Source organism: Anarhichas minor, unplaced genomic scaffold (genome assembly GCF_050575085.1).
Source record: "Anarhichas minor isolate MPS153535 unplaced genomic scaffold, ASM5057508v1 ptg000043l, whole genome shotgun sequence".
NCBI lineage: Eukaryota > Metazoa > Chordata > Actinopteri > Perciformes > Anarhichadidae > Anarhichas > Anarhichas minor.
In genome coordinates, this window is record NW_027466489.1 from 4,735,048 (window position 1) to 4,758,447 (window position 23,400).

Consider the following 23,400-nt stretch of genomic DNA (forward strand, 5'->3'; position numbering starts at 1 on the left):
TCTGGATGGTGGAGGTGGTGGGGTGGTCATTTGGGATTGTTTTCTCTTTTCAGACATTGCCTCTGATGATCCAGGTGGTCCAGCACCACCCACTCCTCTTGCAGATGAAGGTTAACTGGCTGAAGACGCAAACGTCTGGCAGTTGTCACTAAGCGACACAAACTGAAGCGAGCTGGGTAGCGCGGCACTCAGGGCTTCCAATTTGCCGTGAAGGAAAGTCCCATTAATACCTATGACTATATCATGAGGGCATAGGGGCATGGAGGTGTGAGGTGGGGTCGGGGGGGGGGGGGGGGGGGTTTAGGTCGGGAGGGCTAAAAGGAGGATAGGTGGAGGAAAGTTGAATTAATGTAGTGGAGAGTGACAGTGGGGGCTGATGGCTGGATAAAGCAAAAACAGCTGAATGAGCAGTAAGGTGTAGAGGGACGGACGGAAGGAGTGTCCCCGTCCACAGTCCGATGTGTTCTCCTGCAGAGGGAAAACTGTAGCTGTAAGTACACATCTAGTACATCAGATGTGTGTTCAATACTGCATGCTAGTGGAAAACATATGAACTCCTTATGCTTTGTTACTAATCAACTTTACCGATCACACGCTAAACCAAAGAAACTGCTAAGAGGAAGGTGTAACGTTGAATATGGTACCGCTCAACATTTTGTGAGACACAATTATTTGCTTTCTGGCCAAAAGTTCTTGATGTCTATCTGTTAAATAACCAAGGTAACAAAATATGCCCACCGTCAAACTTAAAGCTCACTAATGAACACGTTATATAATTGTTTAATCTGTACAAAGACACAGTAAAACGACAAGCTGTAGTTTTCGGTGGTTATGTGCTGGACTATGACTGCATGTGTCTAAAATCACTTCCCTGTTCACTCATTCACTACTCTCTATCAGACACTTATCGTCATCATGTTGCGTCATCACTGACGCCCAATTGTAACTTTGGCATTGATAAAATTCAGAGTGGGGATGCTAGCAAATGGTAGTGCACATATTATGGACTCTACTTTTGTTCCATTGTTGAATGAGTGAGGTAACTACAGAGTGGATAAAGTCAGACACTAAATGCACTAACATACTACTGTATGTAGTAAATAGGGGGTGATTCCGGACACAGCCTGGATCTTGGCTGGAACCAGTGACTTTGTGGAGTCTCTGCTGGTCTACTCTCAACAAGAAAGCGACTAACTAGTTCCCTTAAAGACAAATAATTACAGTCTTCATTAACTCGAATGTAAATTTAAATCTGCATGTTCCCTTTCACGCTGTCTGCCTGTATGTTAATGCTATACATCACAATGTAGCTAATGTTTGCAAAAATCTGAGCCTGATAAAAGTAAGTTATAAAAGTAATTAACTGCGTTTCACTGTTTTTGTTCTTTATATGTTGGAGTCAACCTTCATTAACTTAACTTTCAGTTTCTAATGGCGACTTGCTCAGAATCATTCATTTGGAAATATAATAATATAATATTCTACTGAAAACTGATAATCAAACTTAAAATAAATGTGCTTATTGATATCGTGTCTGAAAATCTTACAGAGATATTATTGTCAAAGCAGGTGGAAGGTCCTTTCCGATAGCGCGCCACAGTCAGTTCTTCACATGGATTTTCCTCCCTGACTGAAAATTGTCTGAATAAAGGAAAATGACAAAATCCTTTGAATCTTGGCTTTTTTCTTTAGCAATGTTTCATCGTCCGCCCACATACTAATTCCTCACGCAGTCCAACAAATCTTAAATAACTGGACATAATTCCTGCCATCGTGTTAAAAATAACCTTGTAATAAATGCGATGCATCTTTGTTTTCACAGGTATGGTAATACGGAGATAACATCTGGTTTGTCTTCTTCTCTGCCAGCTGGTATACAATGTGAAAAAGGATACACTCCTCCTCCTCCTGGGACAGATTTTCTATCTCGCAGGTTTGGCATTGCATCTTCTCTGCCACCACAAACAGCAAGTTGGTGTTGTTTATCTTCTTGGCATGAATCAGCCTGCAGAGAGAGAGAGAGAGAGAGAGAGAGAGAGAGAGAGAGAGAGAGAGAGAGAGAGAGAACTCTGTCAACAACCCCCCTCTGCTCGCTTACATCACAGCCTCATTTGCTAATGGAAGAGATTCACGAGACTGTATTGTAAGGCTCATTTAGCCAATGATATGACCGTTTCATTAAAGCTGATGCGGTTTAATCATCAGCAGAGTTTATTAGCTCCGACAGAAAGATGAATCCGTCTTGCTAACTGTGCCTCAGCCACGGCGCGATTCTTTGTGGTGTGTATGTGTGAGCGTGTGCGTGTGTGCTTAAGTGTGTGTGTGTATTTTATCGTGTGTACAGACCTGGAGCAGTTGCCACAGTCTTGCAGTATGTTGTAGGAGCTGCTGAGATTACTTAAGTAGTACTGGGTCTGGATCATTACACAACTCCGCTCTTTGGAGTCGATTCCTTCTGCATCCACCTCATCTGCAGCATCACCAGAGCACAAAGACACACTCTTGTCAGTTCAGTTGATTTATTAGATCTGGTTCTAAAGTTACAAAGATGAACTTCTACACTTGGTCTGGGAACAGCTGTAAAACCTCTCTACTTCATTTCTTTATATAGTTTGTATTTACAGTTGATTCACTGAGGATGGGAGAGTATAACTGAGTAAAACAAACTAATTTCACAGGAAAACTGGGCACTTTAATTAAATATAGAGAAATTTATCATTTAACCGTCAATGAACTTTAATAGTCTTGGCTCATAACTCCAATTTGACTTGAAGTGGTCGGAAATAGTTGTGAAATACAGTTATTCCTTTTCTTTCTGAGAGTTTTTACTCTAATCTTTAGGTGCAGACATCTAAAACACCGAGATAACATTTAATGATTGTCTTGTTTGCACTTACCTGTGACGAACCAGCTGTGATAAGCCAGTCCATATATAAACTGTTGGAACAAGGACCTGTGGAGACAGAGGATGGGGCTCAGTGATACGTTCCAGCAATGTCTTTTGCTGTGAATATGGTACTGTTTATTCATTTTGTGTGTACTGTATATTACAGTTGTCTTTTTTTTTTTTTATCGGAGCCCGAGGACTCTCACCATGCAGCTGCCGATGTCCACCAAGCCACGTTTGCAAAATCTGCAATTGTGGGCTGCAGGTACAGACGAACAGAGAAAAATGTAAGAACATTCATGTCACATCAACCAGATTACATGTATATTAAAATCAAACACCCATCAGTCTCACGATATGCCATTAATTCAAAGTATTATCTTCTAGTCTACTATTTGAATTCATTACATCTCGTTCGCTCTGGTGGTTAAGTATATGTTCTTACCACAAACACTCCTCTGGGTGCAGCTCCGGCTTCACTGTTGGGCATCCGTTCACACACAGACTGGTAGTCAAACGACTGCTTGCGGTTGTAGAAGGAATTATTGTAGAGCGCATACATCAAGTAGGAATCGACATCGCTGAAGAACATGCCCACCTGTGGGGAACAAGCAACACTGGTTTAAGCTCAGTGTAACGATAAACAAGAAAACGTGGTAAGTGTGAAAATGAGTTTATTAACTCCACCTTGCTCCAGTCGTCCTTCTGATTAGACATGATCAGGAATCCACCATCATCTATTAAATAGCACAGGAGATCCTGCACACAGAGGCAAAGATAGGCTGTTAAACAGAAGAAGTAGCTCCAGCTGAATACAGGAAGCTCATCAGAAATTAGCAGAAATATTTACCTCACTGTTGGCTTCACAATCCATTTCACAGCCCATGTTTGGTCCACACTGTCACAGAGAAAAAACAAAGTTAGCAGCTGAACGTCCTAGAAACACTGCTGAAGACTTAAGTGTGTAAACATAAAAGACTTTTCATGTATAACTTATTACCGTATTTGAGCCCTGATGGTTGTCTGTATGGTTGCTTGCAAGAATCTTAAACTTATCCGTCCAGGCCTCAAGGTCGAGTTTCACTCCGACCACTGAGAGTAAAAAGATGAAAATGCAAAATAAAAATAAAAAAGACAGACGCAAATAAGAATACCGCCTACAGATGTATGCCTCCGCCAACCAGTCATGTTGCACTTTACATCCATGTCTGTCCAAAATGTCATCATTTTAACCTCTTCGACATTTGTGTGACATTTTCACAAGTAGCATGTGAATTCTTCAGTCATGGCCAAAAACGTGTTTTGTGAGGTCACATTGACCTTTGTTCACTTTGTTCAGAATCGAATCAATTCATCCTTAAGTGCAAGTGGACGTTTGAGCCAAATCTGAAGTAATTCCCTTCAAGCATTCCTGAAATATCGCATTCACGACAAAAGACTGAAATGACAAACAACCAGGGAACATAATGCTGGCGCCGGCCTAGAGGCACAATAAAAGGCCCCAAAAAATGAATGCAGAGCACGGACATGTCCGCACAAAGTGACAAGAAACACAGACGTGTTTATATCTCTTCCTCGCTCTAAAACATTTTTTTCATCTATCATTAAGGATTTGTCTCCTCTTTCAGAGCTGAACCCACCTGCAGGTTTGATGGTCTTCCCTCCTACTGTGATCTCCACAGCCGTGCTGACCAGGATCCCTATGGTGTTGTTCTCTGGGTTCAGCTGCTCGTCCTGGGCTTCAAGAGGGAAACGAAATAGAGAAACAAGCCGGGAGGGGGTTAGAAACAAAGAGCCACAACACATTATGAGGCTCAGTGTGAGATATATATAACCCAAGACCAAGGGAGCATCATTCACCTGTTCGATAAGGCGCTCGGAAGATGTAGCCCTTGTTGTCGAGACTGCGGCGGTAATAGCTGGCATTAAATGGCTCAGGATCTTCCTCCCAGGTTTCTGCAGCCCTTAGATTTAAGAGCACAGACACTGGAGCTGTAAATCTCTGATGTACAAGCCTCCCGCTACATTGAAACATTTGAAGTATTCACAACTTACTACATCAAAAGAGAATAAAATGAGAGACATAACAGATCTACAGACGTACGGCCTTGATGAAGAGTGCACTTACTTGTTCGGAAACACTCTTGTTACACCTCCATCTGATGCAGCGAACACAGCCAGAAAGCCATATCTACAAGTCAGGATGGAGAAAAGAGACAAATCCAATTGATATCGTATTCAGAGTCGAATCTAAAAGTGTAGGTCTTTAATCGTACTCACGTATTCAAGTCTTTGTTCTTCCACACTTTCTCAACTAGCTGCCTGATGATGCCAGTGTCCAGAATCAGGTTATGAAGAAGCAAATTGTCACCTAAATACGATCAGGTAGAGATGATCAGAAAGGGTGCAAACTAAATCAGTTATAACGGCATCAGATTTCTCTTCTCTGAACACATTGTAAAACTCCATCAGTTCACTTTTGGACAAAACCAAACTAAACATAACTTGCTTTTCATTGTAGTGAATATGAAGACATTTGATTCTTTTTTTTTGTTTCAGCCAAGTTCATCTACAAAACTCAAACTGTCTCTGAGCAAGCTTTGTGTTGGTACAGATGGTGGCAAAATTAAATTAGATAAATATTTTTCTATAGCTTTGGTTACACAGATACTAATTACTAGTAGTATAAATTAATGGTTGGTTTTGGTCTCTTCAATGGATTTTTTTGTGGGATTTGTTGACAATAAGAAAAATACATAACATCACGGCCATAACCATTAGAGTCAATCTTTAATTAACTCATTTAAAATCAGTTTGAGTGGAAAGAAATGAAACTCACATTGTTTGGAGTCCGGTGTCACCTTCTCCATGAGAGCAATGAAGTTGAGCAGGAACTCAGTGTTGTTGTTGGACAGTTCCAGATCGTTGCAGTATTCCCTGAGGAACAGACGAGACATTTTAACTCGGAGAAAGAAGCTAAAAACAAACACAGGTATGCAATATTTAGACTCTGTCTTATCTTTCCTTTATGAAGGGACACGCAGCACAAAGCGGGGATGCATCATGTGCAGCATGCATTTCTTAAAGCTTAAATTCCAACATGCTGTCCATCAAAACAAAATGTGGATTTGACTGCAGAGTGCAGGCATCACAATGAAGGAGTTCTTTTTATTGGTGTGTTTCAGAAGTCAGGTTGCAGCTGGAGGCCATGAGAGTTTGATATGAAAACAACACATGCAAAGAAAATCTTTTTTTTCATACATACAGCAGCGTTTGTTGTCCAAAATCCATTTTACTTTTAGCATTTTGTTGTAGAACCTAACCAACAACCCCTAAATGTATTACTGTAATACAAACATACAACACCACAGTAGCAGCATGCAAAGAACATTTAATGCGGCTTCAATACGTTATTGTAATGAGGTTAACTAAGAGAATGGGTAAATGCAAAAATAAATCATGTCATAAGGTTATAATGAATTCTATATTTTCCTCAAATTTGTTGCAATGAACTAACACACCACTGAAAAAGAGCAATGAATGAATAAAACACAACCACTTCACACAGAGTGCAACTCATCACAAGATATAGAAAGCAGATAACAGTTCAAAGAGGCTGAACGTGGAGTATAGTGCATCAAAAGACAAGACCAAACACTGATGACCGTCAACGACACCAAGCATCCACACACAGGGCTACCTGGGAGCAATGAATACATGTCCTTCAGACTCAAAACTGTTTGGCAGCAGAGATTCAAAATCTGCAACAGAAAGGGGAAGATTATGTGGGAAGAGCAGTGGGCAGGGCGGTGGGGAGTTGTGGGTAAACAGCAGCTGTTCTTCAGAGGTGCAGGGACGCAGAAGGGAGTTTACCATAGCAACACTGAGGTATCATGGGAACACGAGCGTTAGCCAATATGGTGCCAAAAATAGAACCCGACTCTAAATGGACTGCTTAGCTTCACAAGCACTCACGTTTCTTTTCTTTATCACTTTTTCATCGAACATTTTCTGATTCATTTGGTTTCAATCTAACATATTTTGGATGTCTGAGAACTGACTTGCAAGTCGTGATGAGTCAGGAAGCAAGTTCTCAGACAGATTATCCACAATGAGTGCTTTTTAGATCAGGCAGGCATCAACATGGCCAACTATTGCAGGGGAGGTGGGTGAAGGTCCTGATGGAAGTGGTCACCCCTCAGACTGGCAGGGCGGAGGGCTCAGAGAGACACATAATCATCGGAAATGCATTGCATTGTGAAGGGCATGTCAAAGGGCAACTTCATTTCATCTATCACAGACAAAACCAGACAATATCAACCATCATTAACGCCTCAACAGGTGAGTCTGCGACGAATCCAACGTGTTATTTTCCCATTATGTAAAGACCTGTAACCGTGTACAGCAGAGGAATGAAATTTCAGAGCTAAAATAGAGTGCCCAGGTAGTTTTCCGCCCACAATGCCGTGCACATCCGGGGTCAGGTTTACTGAGGAAGTGTTGGGCCGTGACCCCGGCAGTCTGAGGGGTGAGGATGGAGGGAGACAAGCTGATGGAGACAGGGAGTACACAGGGACGACACAGGAGTCAGACGCTGCACCGAGCGGCACCCTGACACCTGACAACATGGGAGGACCTGGGAGGGCAGGACGCAGCTGAGCCCTGAAGGGTCAGTCTGCAGGCTGCAACATCTCCAGCTACAGCATAAGACGAGATACTACGACAGCTAACAAACATTACATAACTTTCTTTTTTAATATGGAGAATTAAGTATAGCTATGTCAAAATATTATGACCACAAGAGATCCCTATTTACTCTACTTTAAACAAATAGCAGTACTTACATTCAATGCATGTGCTGATACAGATTTAGGACTACAAAATGTATATTTCAGTTTAGTGTGTTTGCCTACCTACAAAACAGAGAACGATAAGAAATATTAAATATATACTTAACGTAAATTATTCAAGCTATTGAACTAATACGTTTTAAAACAAAATATCTAATTAAAGACCTTTCAACACCTGGTGAGCCCTGGTGTGAGAATTAGTTAAAGACATTTTAACTAATGACACTGTAAGAAAAAAAAATAGAAAGAGAGAGCAAGGTGAAAGAGAAATGGAGAAAGATGACGAAGGAAGAGAAAGAAATATGGTCGAAGAAAATGAAAAAAGTGTAAGAATGAGACAGAGAGGGAGAGAGAAAGGAGGCAGACACAACCCATTTGGAGCTATCCACAGAAGGAAAAGGATTAGGAGGAGGGACAAAAGACAAGTTTTAACAGAGAACATGAATATTTGTCTTCCTTGGGTGCAGTAGGTGTTTTTTGTTTTTTTTTGCTTCTGGAGCAGCGGGTACGTGGGAGGAGGGTGAGGTTGGGGATCAGAGGAGCCATCGTGAGAGATGTGGGATCTGAGCTGCAGCAAGAGGGTGAAGAGAAGGAGGGATAAAAGGAGAAAAAAGGAGGAGGAAAAAGAGGAAGTCCTGAAGGCAAGACGGGCAGGAACAGAGGCAAGCAGGCTGGGACAGGTGAGGGTAGGAGGAGGAGGGGGGCAGCAGGAAAAGGTTAAGGACGAGAGGTGTGGGAAGGAGGCAGCGGTAGGAAATAGGAAGTAAAGGAAGGAACGTGGACCAATATGGAGTATACTTGCCCTTGGTGAATGGCACTGTGTGGATCCATCAGAGAAGGAGTGAGCAAGAAAAGAAACAGGGGGTCGGGTGGGAAGGGGGGATCACAGACAATATTTTATTCAATTACTGCTTGAATAAAAATATTGTTTTCTTGAAAGAAAGAAACCAATTTAAGTCAAACAAGACAAGAGAGAAAAAGAAATGAAGAGCAAACATCTTATTTGCAAGAGCAAACGAGGAAACGTAAAACCAACGGAAGAAAGAAAGGAAAAAAGGGAAATCCAGGAAAGGAAAAAAGTAAAGACAAAACCAGTAATTGTGGGAGATAACCATGGTCAAACAAACAAAAAAATCAAATGAAACAGGAAAAGAGGGAAGTAACAGGGTCTGGACAAAGAAAGAATGAGAGAGACAACAAGTGTCCCCATTCAGACCCACAAAAACCCAAACTCCCACATGAGACAAGCCCTTGTCCCGGGCCGTGTGGGAGTTTATATACACTGAATGATTCCAAAGCTGAGAAACATCTCACACAATCTTACAAATACATAAAGAAAATAAAGAAAATAAATTACACACATAACAGAAGGAAAATTCCCCAAATAATAAAACTTATCATAAGGAGTGAAAAGCATGCATGTTTTCACAGTTTTTCAGAACATCAAATACTTTCAACACAGATGCTTCAGAATCATTACTTGGTGGAGAAGAGGCGAGAGCATTTGGCAAAAAAAATAATAGCACAAAAGTCACCATTATTTTCACCTGAGTAATACAGTAAAACCACAGCTTTCACCTTTCTGTCAGTTCAGTTATTTTTTTCTTCAGCCAGTGTGAAGAAAAAACATCACCATTTTACAGCACAGCATGAAGACAGGAGGGAACAGGGGGCAGTAGAGGAGTCGGGGGACTCAGGTATGATCTTGCCTATTGTAGAGTGTAGAGTGGGGCAAGAAGGGGGACAGGGGGAGCGGGGCAGGCGACTCTGCTCGGACACTCCCTATGATGATGTTGGAGACCCAGGGCAAAGGACTGGATAAGAGCATAAGGTCATATTTGGGAGAGAGAGAGAGAGAGAGAGAGAGAGGAGGAAAGAGTGGAGAGAGAGAGAAAGAAAAGGAGAGAGAGACAGCAAGTGAAGGATGCTGGGTATTCCCGGGTACTTACACTGCACCTGAAGGATCTGGTCACTCAGGTTGGCCTTGATGTGGTTCTCACTATATGTGGGCAGTACCAACCCTAGACTGAGGTAACGAGGCAGACACAGAAAATCAGGAACACGTTATGAATGCACATGTAAACTCTCCAACACACAAACACACACAGTCGGGCTCGCTCACCAACAGACGCCACTAGCTTAAAGGTTCCGAGAAATGGATTATTACTTCTTTAATGTGCTGGCATTAGGCAGTGAGGGATCAATCTTTTTGACCTCTAGCAGCAGCGCAACGGAGCAATGTTCTCATTATCCCTGGTTTGTTTTTAATGTGGTCACGTGAACGTTTCATCCTCCTCTACTGATTGTCAGGTGGCAGTCATGTGCAGAAAAACAGAGCTGCGTACCAGAAGGAAGACTGGTAAAAAGTAAATGTGGATCTGAACAATTCAGGCTTTCCAAATGTTTCGTGAGGAAGTAAATCAATGAACCACCTTTGTTAGAGCTCGGAAGAAACTATGAAATGATAAAAGAAACACAACGTTGGTAACAAGCGACGCTACAAACGACACACGGTACATTAAAGCACTGTCTGTGGGCTATTACTTATGGAGAGAAAGTCAGTTTCATTTAATAGCAGTGAGTGACTGGTAAAAAATTGTGAAGTCTTTTGGGGTTTTACTTTTTAGTTTCACCCACTCGCATGAAGCCACTACTGAAGTAGCAGTTTTAAGTTTCCAATTCAGAGGATTTTAAGCTGTTTCCCATAAATCAAATTCTCAGAATACACATCTGACACATTCTCGATGCCGCCCTGCTGTGAGAAGGCCGGTGTCCGACTGTTTTCAAGCAAAGCGACAGCGTTTGGAGCGTGTGCACTCTGTGAAGTATCAAACATGCATGGTATTTGGGCCACATAGCTGATTGTGTTTCTGTTTAAATCCGAGTGAACTTCAAGGGGGTTCAAACAAAAGAGAAATATCAGTTTCACTTTGAAATACGTCATTGTTATGGAGTGTTAGTTTGACCTACATATGCTTTATGTTAGTAAATATTTACTCTTCTACCAAAACCATAAATCAAAGGGAGAAAAAAAAAGAAATACATGTCCCATCTCTTAATCTGTGGTGCCATACAAAGCTAAAATATAACCAATAAGAGGATTAATTGGAACAGATAGAACATCAGACTGTGACTGTAACAGGATCAGACTGAGCCACAGCTACAGCAGACTAAAGCAGATAAGGCAAATTTAGATTTAAAGAAACATCCAATTTCGAGTAGAGAAAGTCCCTAAACGCGAAAATGTAGGATGAGTGGCAGAGAAGAGCTTTGAATGTCTGGCTAGAGTTAGATTTGACTGTTGCAGGCAAACACTGTAACACGTGAGGATTGTTAAACACACTGGAATTTCTCTTTGAGTTGAAATAAATAGAATTGTGCGGAGAAAGCCTCATATGAACTCAGCCAGGACTGGGAACGCTGCCAGCAGATGTAATAAAAACACATCAGGCATTCGTAGGGCTATTGAATATCATAAACTGTAATTTGCAAAGTGTTGCCTGGAGGAAATATCATTAGGATGCAACCTCAAATGTTCAACCAAGTTTTGAGATGAATAAACTATGCAATTAATTGGTGCTTAGAGTACTGTTGAAGGTTTTTTTTTACGAGAGAGCGAAACTACTGTTCTTTAATATGGGTGATTCAGATGAATTATTTAATAGAAATACAGAAGGCAAATGAGCAAGTTGCCTTTATTCAGTGATATGTTTAGTCTATTCCAAGAGTGTGATAGTGGCAGCTACAGTTAACAAACACTGCTGGCTGCTGAGTAACCAGCTGTCAACCATAAATCTGAGACTTGTGACTCAAACTGGACTCAAAAGTATCAAAGTTGGACAGTTTCAAGTTGATGCATGTTTAATTTCAAACAGACCTGTAATCTGTGCCATCCACAGGCGTCCACGTGTACGTACGCATGGCCTCGTCGATGTACCTCTGTTGACAACCACAAAGAGAAACATGTAACACGGTCACATCCTCAGCACATCTGTCTTCCCATAATTGGAGGGAAACAACAGATCCTGAACATACTGAGTCATTCAAGTTCATTACAACAACATTCAGGAAGGCGCTGCAGTGGATCATGATTGAGTCTCATATATTGATGACTTGCCTCATCAACTGACTTAATGAGCGTCTTGATTTTCCTTTGCCCTGGTTTGCCATCAATCATCTGTCGACGGATCTGAAAAGAGAGAGAGAGAGAGAGAGAGAGAGAGAGAGAGAGAGAGAGAGAGAGAGGACATACAGGTACATAAAAAGGAAAAACAACTGACTAATAAAGTGATTAAACTAAATGCATATTAAACACACATGCTGAAAGTAATGATGATGTTTCAGAGAGGTTGTCTTTACCTCCTCCTTGTTACTGTCCTCCAGCTCTGCATCCAGAAAGTCCAGAGTGACGGGCTCCTTGAAGTTAATGATCTGAACAAGAGCGAGAAAGCAGCCGAAGACGAGGAGGGGGGGGGGGGGGGATATAACGTCAGTCAGAAGGGGAAAAAAAGTCAAAATTTGGCTTCAGAGGAACATTAACTGATTAAATGCGGGGCGGCGTTCATTGCTGGACCTACTTTGGGTCGCAGGTTGGGATGCAGCAGTACGTAGCCATTCGGGTCGATGGCAAAGGTGTAGCCGTTGGCTCCAAGCTGCACATGTGAAGAGTGAATGGAGGTGTGATTCAATAATAATCAATATTAAAGGGATATGAGACTGATATTGAGTGTACAACATTCTCACTCTGTATGTAGGTGTCTTCCTTTTAATTTCGTTGATTGCAATATCTACTCCCATGACTCCGAGGATGAGCTGGTTCTGTAGGAAAAACATAAGAGGTGATCATTAGTATTTCATCCACAACCGCACTGGCATCCGAGAATCACAGAGAGCCGGTAGCTGTGCCGTGAGAGTACTACATCCCAATGCCATCTTTGACTCATCACTTTGTGTGCAATCTGATTAGTCCATATTTTTTACAGTCTATTTGAAACTGTGGCGGTTTGCATCATTGCTTCAAGCCGGTGTGATAAGCTCACAGTTAATACTTTGGTCGTGGATATTGAAAGCTGGATATATCCGTCTTCTCTGGATGATGCTGCCGACGGGTGGCTGTGATGTCCATTGTCACCTCAGGGGGGAGGTGTTGCCTCAAAGAGCAGCAGCTGGATGGACGCCATTACAAAATGACTGATGATGGTCGACAACAGCAAAGAGACGGAAATAAAACCTTGAGCACACCTGCTACTCAAACTCCTTCTCCTGTTTGAATAACCTTGTGTAGCCTTAACAACGAGAATGACGATGAAAACATTGTTCTTACATAACGATAGAGGTAAAGGCTCGTTAATGTGACGGATGAGCTGGGGTATGAATCATCACATCTGTGTGCTGAGCAAGAATAAAAAGTCCCGCTATTTTAAGCTCCATGTCTTGTATTGCAGTGTTGTTTTTACCTGAGAGCTTGCAGTATCAACAGTGAGGTTGAAGACCGGCATCGTTCCAGTGATGACCAGGCCCAAACCCTGAAAAAGCATATTATAAATCTATGTTTTAAAAGATCTTTATATATAGTGTGTAATTAAAAATCCAAACCAATAAACACGATAAGCCCCAAATAAATCAACGGCAATTTTAACTCGGTTAAAACCTTTTTAACGATAAGAAGTGAAATTGAATAGATTAAAAGATTGTGACACCAGAATTACTTGTAGGATGTAACCAATTTAAAAAGTCATCATCTGAATATCTTTGGATCTATGGACTAAATAATGTAACATAGAATGAGAAATATTTGGTAAATTCTATAAAGGCTACTTTACGGTTCAATTAAATAAAATGTCTTTCTAAGTTTTCTCTCACCAGAGCATCCTGGTAGACGTTCGTCCACTGCACCTGCTTTGCTTTAGTCCCAGCCAGCGCCATGGGACGACCCAGGACATCCAGGTACTCCTGCAACGGCAACAACACACACGCTCGTGAGACCAAACGCAACAAACACGTACAATCAAACAAGCGTTTATAGCGCTCGTCATGTAGAGGCGGTAAAAGCAAAGAGCTGGAAGAGCCAACGTTCATCTGTCATAAAACTATAAGACCCTGACCGGCCTCCTCTCTGTCACCACATAAACCAGTGGGCCACCAGCAGCAGCATCCCGGTCCTGCCGAGCCATAAAGCCTCCAGTCCTAAACCACTCACGGCCGTTTCTCATCATTATGAAGGAGCTATTAAAAACACATTAAGGGTGTCAGTGGCACGACGTGCAAACAGGCCATTCTCCCAGAGGCTCTACTGTCATCGCTGGCACTATAGGAGAATGTCCCACAGCTATTGTGAATAGAGGTGAGGGGTTAAGTCTACTAGTAATACATCATATACAGTTTATTTCTTCCGTTCTCAGGAGCCACCTCGCACAACGGCTGAGATGTCATTGTTTTCTAAACAACCTATAGTCTCTTGTCATTTTAGATGTGATGTGTAATTGGTACAATTATTGAGTGATTGACCTCATGACATATGAAGCAACTGCACAGTCGGGACCATCGCACTAAGAGCCTTTAGAGTCTCGTTGTTATAAAGACCAGACACAGCAACATTGTTCTCTAGTCATACAGACTGTGTATACGTCCGCAAACATTTACAAAAACACTAAACCCTCCTACCCTATTCAGCAGTCGGTGAGTTATAAAGCCGAATGTTTACCTTTATATTACAACACAATATAATGAAATGTAAAAACAGGATAAGTGGAAAATGCAGCTGCTCTCTCGGGGTCAAATTTCCAGCCATTTTGCAAAAAAACAACTGAAACCGTATCGCAAATTTCTGACCCTTGTGTCTACCCTCAATAGAGAAAAGGGGCGCCCTGTACAAGCACACAGCTATTTCAGTGTTATGCTTTTGTTTTCCCATCGCCTGAACAGTGAGGTGCTGACAGGCGTAACCTATTCTATTATTAGCTCAATAAAAGTCCGGTTTAACGCGCCACAGGGAGATATTCCATCAGCGCAATGACAGCCAGACCTTTTCACGGGATAGAGGGAAAATGTTCCGCCTGGCTAGGACAATCTAGGAAACATAAAAAGCCGGCAACTGGAGATGTGGTCCAAAGGAACCGGAGCCACACAGACTCCAGCAACATCCCTACGCGTTGATTAAATGCTATTGTCTCTCTGGGTACTGTGACATCCATGATTGCAGAGAGGGGACTCTTCCAAAGACAAACATCCTAGTTAGAGCCTTATTGTTGCTCCACTGAGAGATCCTACACAAAGAAGCCTGAATGGATGACACAAGTCACTATTAACTTCAGTCTCAGATAACTACGCAGAAACACAACATATGGTGACATTTATTTTCAAAACTATTCCCCTCTTCCTACATAATCACATGAGTCAGGACGGTTTGAATAATAACATCCTTCCTATCTATGGTCCATCTGTTATTTGAATGTTGCCATCTTAGTCAAGTGAGACTATGTGATGAGTGTGTGATGTTGAAGGGCAGAGTGCGATTAAATAATGTGTCTTCTGGGCCTATACAGAGAGCTGTAGTCACCCACCTTCAGAAAACCTATTAGAGTAAGTGGCAGTTCTCGGCATATAAATATGCTGGAGTTAATGGAACAGCTGACAGTATATTCTAGGGCCTGATCGCTCACCGGGTCGGAGGGGGGAGGAGAAAAGGCAGGGGAGAGAGGGGGAGGAGGGGTGTGCAGTAGCTTTCCACCTCCCATCAACTGAGTCAATTTCTACAGCTGGAATGAGGTTATCCCAAGGGCCTCCAGAAGCTCGTAGTGCCTCTAGCAGGACCCTGGGTGTGTGAGGATCCTACGGTGTGTGTGTGTGTGTGTGTGAAAGAGAGTGTGATAGAAAAAGAGCAAGAGATCTGAAAGTCTTTACTTCAGAGCGTCCAGAAACATTCTTAGAGAGTCCACAACCCTTTTCGTTATCACTCCATCTCCAACTCTGTCACTTCCTTTCTGTACTTGTCCAGCTGCATCGTCTTCTGTCCGTTTGTTTTACGGAATACTTATCTACAATCTGCATAATCATCATCAAAGCAACCATGAAGGAAAACTGGACTAGCTTCTCACTTATAATTGCATTTCTTTTTTTGCGGATTCATAAATGTGCATTCAGTATCCCATGTACTTTACCTGCGTGTTGATTCTGATGGCTCCAATTGATGGAATTTCAAAGTAGTAACCTGAAGATCAAGAGGAGAAAATCAACACACTATTCCAACAGAAAGCTTTGCATACAGCCTGCGTCACGGTGCTCGTCGGCGTCATATTCTGCCCCCATTTTCAAGATTGAAACAGTCAAAGTGTGTACAAAAGCGATCCATTTGTAGATTGGAGTCTAATCTCTACCATGCTATTAGGTACACGTAATGCCATCATCTCCAGCTGATGGTGTTGGGCCAAGCAGGCACGGTAGAGCTTGTGGCCATTGACCTCTCTACACTCGTGGTTGTGCTGCAGGATGTAAATGTGGAGGCTCGTTGGGAATGCCGAGCCTCAGGCACTGCTGCCGCTGATTAGGAATGAAGGAAAATGACCGACTGGGTCAATAACCACGCCGCTCCCCAAGCTATTAAAGCCATGAGTGTTTATACAAAGAGCGGTGAAATGGAGACAGCATCCCCAGAATGTTAAAAGGCTGAGATGACTCTCATTATTTTGTCACATTATGCACTGTGCCACAGTGGTTTGTGTCGAGATTTGCCTTCTCCGTCTCATTCATTTGCACATTTGAGCATGCAAACATTATGCACATATATATATGCACATCTCTGCACACACTGGGCACACATACTTATAATGATCATTTTGTTCAGAGCAGTAGTTTGTCCCAGTGCTTTTGGCAGTGTTCCAGAGAGGTGGTATCTGTGGGTGGAGGGCAACGCTCAGCGAGACGTGAAGAGGGTAAGGATATAGGTGTTCACTAAAAAGTAAGTCTGTAATGTAGACCTCCTCAGTGCTGTGCAAGTTAACAACACACGTCTGCTGTTTGAGGGGCAATTATGAATTATCAATAACAATTTTCCTTCTGAAAGCTCATTACATAATGCCTGTGTACTATTAGAGGTCAGTTATCCTCTGACGTCATCCTAAGATTTATGAAGTAATCTGGAACTGTTTTGAGAAAAATACAACAGAACATTTTGGACTTTTGACTCGTGTATAAAATACATCACATCCATTGAATTAAAAATACATCATGCCTTTTTGACTGAATGTTGTTTTCTACATAAAGTAATTGTGTTGGAGGTGCAGTGTTATGTACATAAAACCGGTCAATGGTTTGAAAACTGAACTACTAACCTGGAAATTGTAATTTCACTTTTGCCAGTATGTAAAATCTCCTTTAAAGCCCGGCGCTCTTACTGAGGGCATCACGTCTTACACAAAACAAAGGGGGAAATGAGGTTCCTACTATAGAAACAAATGCGGTTTTTATTTTGCTGCAAGGAAAAAAATGATTAAAGCAACGTTTCTATCGGCATTTAATTATGGTGATATTTTATATTTGCATGCAAATTCATTCACTTTGAAAATGTTGGATTCAGTGCATCGTGCTGCGTTGCGATTTGAGAGAGATGGTTTTCCCTGCTTATACGACCGCAGCATGGAACATTATAACACTATCTGGCAGACAAATTAGGCACCTATCCCTAGAACCCGCAACGTTTTTGGTTAAAACGCTTTTATAGTTTTTGGACCTTCAGGTAAGCTACAAAGCTACTGAGCTACTTTATAAACTAGATTATTCTAAAAGCATGCAGGAATTTTAAAAACAGGATTAAGGATCATTTGAGCACCGAGTTATCCTGATAATGATGAACATTATTTGATTGATGCAATTTGCTGGTTTGTCGTCTCGTTATGTACAATGCTATGATTTTATGTTGTCTTTTAAATATTTCCAGTTTGGTTTTCGAGTCGTTTTTCTGTCTTTTTCTGTTGTGGAACTTTTACGCCGCCATCTTGGTCAGGACCCCCTTGCAAAAGAGATTCAAAATCTCAATGGAATTATCTTGGCAAAATAATGGTTTAATAAAAATAAAACATATAAAATAAAGAGTATGCTGTTTTCAGTATGAGTATGTATTTTTCGTCCTAGGTGCAGCATGCACTACTTCATACACATATTCAATATTCTTATCAATATTTTTTGTTGAGACACACCATAAAAACTGGTGTAATTTCATCCAATAAACTTCCAACCATGCTTCTTTTATGGATACTTGAATTTATGGGATGTTTTGTCCCTATATTTGGATTATAAACAGCACTTTTGTGGCAGTATTAGAATATTGTATTTGCTTTCACCTATTTTCTTTTAAGACAACTCTCCTTTCCGTACCGCATTTTGTTGCACTGTGTGCGAGCGTGGAGAAATGGCTTCATTGTGCTCAGAGTCACAGAGAGGTTACTTTCCTCTTAAAATGGGATTGAAGCTTAAGTGAGACAACAGCTAGCATCTCCAAGTGGCCTAGTTGTGTGTTTTTGTGCTTGTGTGTGTTACTGCGTTTTGACAAATGTGTGTGACACGGGTGAAGGGTTAGGGCCTGTGAAAGTGTCAGGGAGCTGGCTCTGTTGGAGTGAGATACCAAAGAGTAATAAGTGCTGAAGATATGAGAGGACAGCTCCATTGAGGGCGGTGTGTCAACAGTATTGTCTCATGTTGGCATAGACTTTAGTACCATGGTAATCACTACAGTCGCGAACAGCAGAGAGCATGTTGGCACAGAGGCGTAATCCTGGACTTTCCCCTGCCTGACAGGGAGATGGCACGGTAATCATCTTGCTACCAGACTCCTCCTGCTAATTAATAACAACTTATGGGAAGATACATCTGAAGCACTTGGCTCCACTGGCAATAAGCTAATCAGCAGTTAGCCGAGGCTTCATACGGGCAACTAAAGGAGCAGCTTCAGATAAACTGAAACACTGAGAAAACAATATTAAATCAAGCCACAAAAAGAGAGGAGGAGAAGAGGGGGATTAAACAATACAACTGTGTTCCAAGCTGAGCACAGAAACAGCAGTCTGAGTTAGGTTGGGATTTAATGTGGTGAGTCAAGATGAGATTCAAGCAGACAATGTAGCTAACAGGAAGAGCAGCTGAATCATATGGGTTGTCAGAGGCAGAGCTGCCTGTTTGCTGGGTTATTTTAGGAACTGTGAATGCTTTAGATTAATAAAATATTATGTTGAAAATCATGTGCAGTAAGATAAATCTTAGTGATGGTGGGTCTGTAATGGGGCAATCAGGTTTAAATATTTAATTAAATCAATATGTATCTGAAAAGAGTTGAAGAGTAAATTAACACCAAGCTAGTATTTTGCTGGACCTTTCTGGTTTAAAAGATTCAAGTGTGTTTCACATCTGACCACAGACGGCATCTCTGAGAGGTGTGGTCAGAGGTGGGCTTTGTTGCAAATGTAAAACCACATCCAACAGTGATGTCACAGGGTCCTAGAGTACCCCTGTGAGAGATTAAACCACTGGAGATCAGCAAAAACTAAAATTTAGGGGGCTATTAGTCACACTATTAGTTATAAAGTAAGCAGTGTGACCTCACAGCAAGAGGGACGGGGGTCAGACTGATTCAACAGAACCACAGCACATTCGTTTATAGTTATTTTGTTGAATGACTGGGCTTTGCATTTCCCACTAGAGAATGACTTGACCTGAGACAACGCCATTCACGAGAACGCTTCAAGCAAGTGTTTCCTTTAACATTGTATTGCTCAGGGGTACCCAGTAGATGTTGAGCATCTATAAAATCTATATCGGTGGTAATGTGGCCACAAGGAGGCAGGGATCAAACCACCAACCCTGCACCAACCCATATTTCTCTTTTATACATACAAACATATGCTTTGATAAAAACACCTTATCCACATACCTTTATTGGCACAAGCTATCCACTGCAAAGGGGTGACATCATAATTATGCTGGCCAACAGAGAAGGTGAAGACACGAACCTGGATTGAGGGGAAAAAAAGAATCAAAAGAAGTCAATGCCAGAATAAATAGCCAAAAAACAAACTTCCTGCAGAGACAGCTAATAGAGCAAAACAATACCACTCAAACATTCTTCTGGATGGCAATAAGGTCACTGTCATGTGACAACTACAATGCACACATCTTGAGTATGACTAGATTAGCCTCCCAGTCAACTCACACAAATGTCTCCAACACAAGGATAGAGAGTTGTCAAACTGCAGATTATTCCTGTATGACAGCAGCCCTCATGAGGCAACAGAATAGTAACGGATATAAGAATAAATATTGGTGGCCTGTGAAGTGGAGAAAGGAGGGTGGAAGTGAAAGCAACGCTGGAACAAAGACACAAACTGAGTATCTATTGGCTGTAATTTTATATGCTCTGATGATAAAGTGGCTAATTAGTCAGCAGGTCAGAGCTGTTAACACCAGCAGCTACACAACAAAAGAGACCGACAGACAGGGAGAGATGGAATGAGAGAGTTGAAGAAAGGCCAAATGGATGAATCACAAGAGGACAAAAATCACAACAGAGAGAAAGAGATGCAAGCTAAGCTAACCCAGCTAGGACCTGAGGCTAACTCCACTACCCAGCCTACTGCTGGCTGTCTGATGCCCGGTTGCAGTAAAATAAGATGGATGAAAGCAGCGGGAGGTCGGTGACTTTTGAGCCCACATCTTCACAGAGACCTGGCTCCATCGTTCATCCCGGATCAAGCCGCACTTGACGAGCGAACAGTAGGACGAGAGGGGGACTCCGTCGGGACGAGAGGAGGTGGACTCTGTGTTTACATCATGACGCTCGGTGCTCAAACACAAGTTGATGGACATTGTTTTCCTCATGTTGCATTTTTAATGTGAAGATGTAGGCCATATTATCTGCCCAGAGAATTGTGTTTGTTGCTGCTGTTTACATTCCTTACGATGCAAATTCAAAAGAATGCACGACAGGAATGTACTACTGTTTTGTTTCGCTTGTCATGTGTTTGTTGCGTTACAAATGGGCTACGACTGAATTTCGTTGTGCATCCTTGTGTTGCATCATGACAATAAATGATCCTTGAAACCTTGAACAATGAGACAATGCCAGCAGAATATGGTGGGAGATGGGGAGGGATAAAGACAGCTAAGACAGTTTCTGGACATGTATGATCCCTTGGGATGGCAGAGCGATGTAGACGAACAGAGAACAGCCTTTTGGGGACAGACTCACTGTTTTGTTGGGCCAGTTGTACTTCTCAAAGATTTCCTGTGCACGATCCTCCCCGCCATCTGTAAACATCATTATCATCTTATTGCAGTTGGCCCTCGGGGCGCTGCTCTCCTGTGGCAGATGAAGAGAGAAGAGGGAGGAGAGAAGAACAAAGAAAAAGGCAGCGAGACAGGTTAGGGAATATGCAAGAATGAAAGAGGAAGGTGATCATGCTAACACATCATTTATTAAAACTGTCTGGTATTGTGATAAATATGTCAATGAAGCAAAATGGAAAATATTACATAGATAATATTTAGCATTTTTAAGCAGTATATAAACATGTAATAAATAGTATTTATTATATATATATATGTATTATAGTATACAGTAATAGTATTTGTACATTATAAAAAACATTTTGTTCAACTATCTCTTTGATGCCGGATTTAAACTCACTATGGGACAGATTACATATGAAACTGTATATTTCCGGTTATTATTGGCAGATTTGATTACAGCTTTCAGAATGATTTTTAGACGTTAGAACGAGAACTAGAGCTAAATCCTCGGATTTTAAAGATTGGATAGATGCAATGGTAGACATCTAAGAGGATCCACTCCATAAATCAACTCACCTCAGTAGATTAAAGGCAGTTTAAAAGATGGCATCTCTTCATAAGATCTTTTTTCATAAATTAATTAATTCATACATTTAAAAAAATGCATTTATGGCTAAGAATCACCTGTGTGTAGGATTGTTCTCCTTACATCATTTCATTGTGCACTGAGTCTTCCACTTTTGCTTGTGCTACGTATTTTTATTTTCTATTCTTTCTTTTCTATTCTTTTGACACCACGTGTTTAATAATGTCTGCTCTTTAACTGGTTACCATGTCCCAAAACCAGTTTTCAAAATCATTAAATACTCAAATACCACAATAAATGAACTGTCCCTTGTGTTTACACAAATGTGCGGGTATGTATATGGCTCTAATATATATTTAATGCTGCCGGTTAACTTGGTAAATTCCTTATATTATCATAATTTTAGGATTTCATTTGGTTTATACAATATTACTCTAGCGGTAAATTTGATTTAAGCATTATATGCTCAAAGCCAGGCACCGAATTTTAGCATTCAGCTTTGATACAAACGTCCCCCGTCTGCCTGCACAGCAGCTGCCATTAATATGCAGGCCAGTGGCATGTCAATCTGACAAGATTCTAATAAAGATAAATAATATTGCTACAATTACATATTTTTATTGTGCTTCTGCAACCAATCATGGGAGTGAGTCTACCACAGACAGCGATTAAACAGGCCTTTTTATTTCTCATTCTGTTGGCAAGAGAAGGTGTGTGTGTGTGTGTGTGTGGGGGGGGGGGGGGGGGGGGGGGCAGCTGGCACTTGGCTCTGTGCCTCCAAGCCCACCAGAGGAATATAAAGTGTCTGTGGCTGATCTCCTCTGGGCTGCGCTGAGCGCTCATCAATCATCCCATCAGAGCCCATTAGGGTGGCAGCCTCTTAAAATACACAGCAGCATACGGAGCTGAGGCAGCACCTGTGTCGAGAGCACGTGGACGCCTGCTGCTGTCAGACCTCACCACGGTGCTGGCTGCTGCAAACGTTAGTGTCACTCCGTCGCAACAGCAGTTATTATCAGACCTACATTCGACAATGACAGAACTCTGGAAATGTCTTATACAAAGCTGGACCGCTCACTGTCGGCACTGTTTTATCACTGCTAATTCAGTTTTTTTTTTTAACTGGATCTGACAGGATGTATAGTAACATGATGGAGCTTTAGTACGTAGTTCCAGCAAGTTATTGAAGACTTTCTGTAGGCACACAGACAAACCCATGCACTACCCGTCCCTGAAAAGGCTTCTTGGCTCTTACATTGAGAAGCTGTTCAAAGGCAAATGTGAAGCCAGATTTATAATCTGTGGTTCCTTTGGCTTGCATATGCATGACGGCCTCCTTGAAGATCTTCTTGTTCCGAATATTGGCTTGAACTAAAGTCCTGAAGCACGGAACAACAGCATCGGCCTTCTCATTGAACTAGAAGGGGAGATACAAACACTCACATGAGCATACTGCATATATGTATACTTGCTTTTTTAGGTTAAAAAAAAATAAAATGGTGTCCAACTGTTGTAAGAGTGCGTATCCATGTGTGTTCCTGTTTGTTCACGGCAGCAGGATGCAGACGTGGGTGTGCGCAGATGTGAGCTGCCCTTATACTCTCTGGCTGGCAGTAAACACTGGTAATTACAACTTTCCACACAAAGAACAGGTGCACCTGAAACACCAGTGCGAACCACTGAACAGAAACCCAGCCAAGGTAATATCATCTGTCTCATCTCATCCACCAAATTAGCCTAAAACTGTGTGTGTGCAGGTTTGTGTGTGGTGTACGTGTGTGTTCGCGGCATATATTGTCCTG

General features: G+C 41.7%; 1 protein-coding gene across 1 annotated transcript in view; it reads right to left on the reverse strand.

The window, feature by feature from the left end:
* Nucleotides 1-345: 345 nt before the first annotated feature.
* cacna2d2a (calcium channel, voltage-dependent, alpha 2/delta subunit 2a) overlaps nt 346-23,400 on the reverse strand; it is a 134,327-nt gene continuing 111,272 nt past the window's right edge. The window contains exons 11-38 of the mRNA XM_076110542.1: nt 22,854-23,015; nt 20,972-21,082; nt 19,658-19,736; nt 15,897-15,946; nt 13,600-13,689; nt 13,194-13,262; nt 12,481-12,555; nt 12,315-12,389; nt 12,097-12,168; nt 11,855-11,926; nt 11,615-11,676; nt 9,687-9,763; nt 6,588-6,648; nt 5,727-5,824; nt 5,168-5,258; nt 5,016-5,078; nt 4,748-4,851; nt 4,528-4,626; nt 3,888-3,979; nt 3,738-3,785; nt 3,575-3,646; nt 3,333-3,485; nt 3,094-3,146; nt 2,898-2,953; nt 2,347-2,470; nt 1,896-2,005; nt 1,548-1,630; nt 346-468 (exon numbers count right to left, since the gene is read on the reverse strand). Of these exons, the coding sequence (XP_075966657.1) occupies nt 346-468; nt 1,548-1,630; nt 1,896-2,005; nt 2,347-2,470; nt 2,898-2,953; nt 3,094-3,146; nt 3,333-3,485; nt 3,575-3,646; nt 3,738-3,785; nt 3,888-3,979; nt 4,528-4,626; nt 4,748-4,851; nt 5,016-5,078; nt 5,168-5,258; nt 5,727-5,824; nt 6,588-6,648; nt 9,687-9,763; nt 11,615-11,676; nt 11,855-11,926; nt 12,097-12,168; nt 12,315-12,389; nt 12,481-12,555; nt 13,194-13,262; nt 13,600-13,689; nt 15,897-15,946; nt 19,658-19,736; nt 20,972-21,082; nt 22,854-23,015 (2,424 nt within the window). The remainder of the gene's footprint in view (nt 469-1,547; nt 1,631-1,895; nt 2,006-2,346; nt 2,471-2,897; nt 2,954-3,093; nt 3,147-3,332; nt 3,486-3,574; nt 3,647-3,737; nt 3,786-3,887; nt 3,980-4,527; nt 4,627-4,747; nt 4,852-5,015; nt 5,079-5,167; nt 5,259-5,726; nt 5,825-6,587; nt 6,649-9,686; nt 9,764-11,614; nt 11,677-11,854; nt 11,927-12,096; nt 12,169-12,314; nt 12,390-12,480; nt 12,556-13,193; nt 13,263-13,599; nt 13,690-15,896; nt 15,947-19,657; nt 19,737-20,971; nt 21,083-22,853; nt 23,016-23,400) is intronic.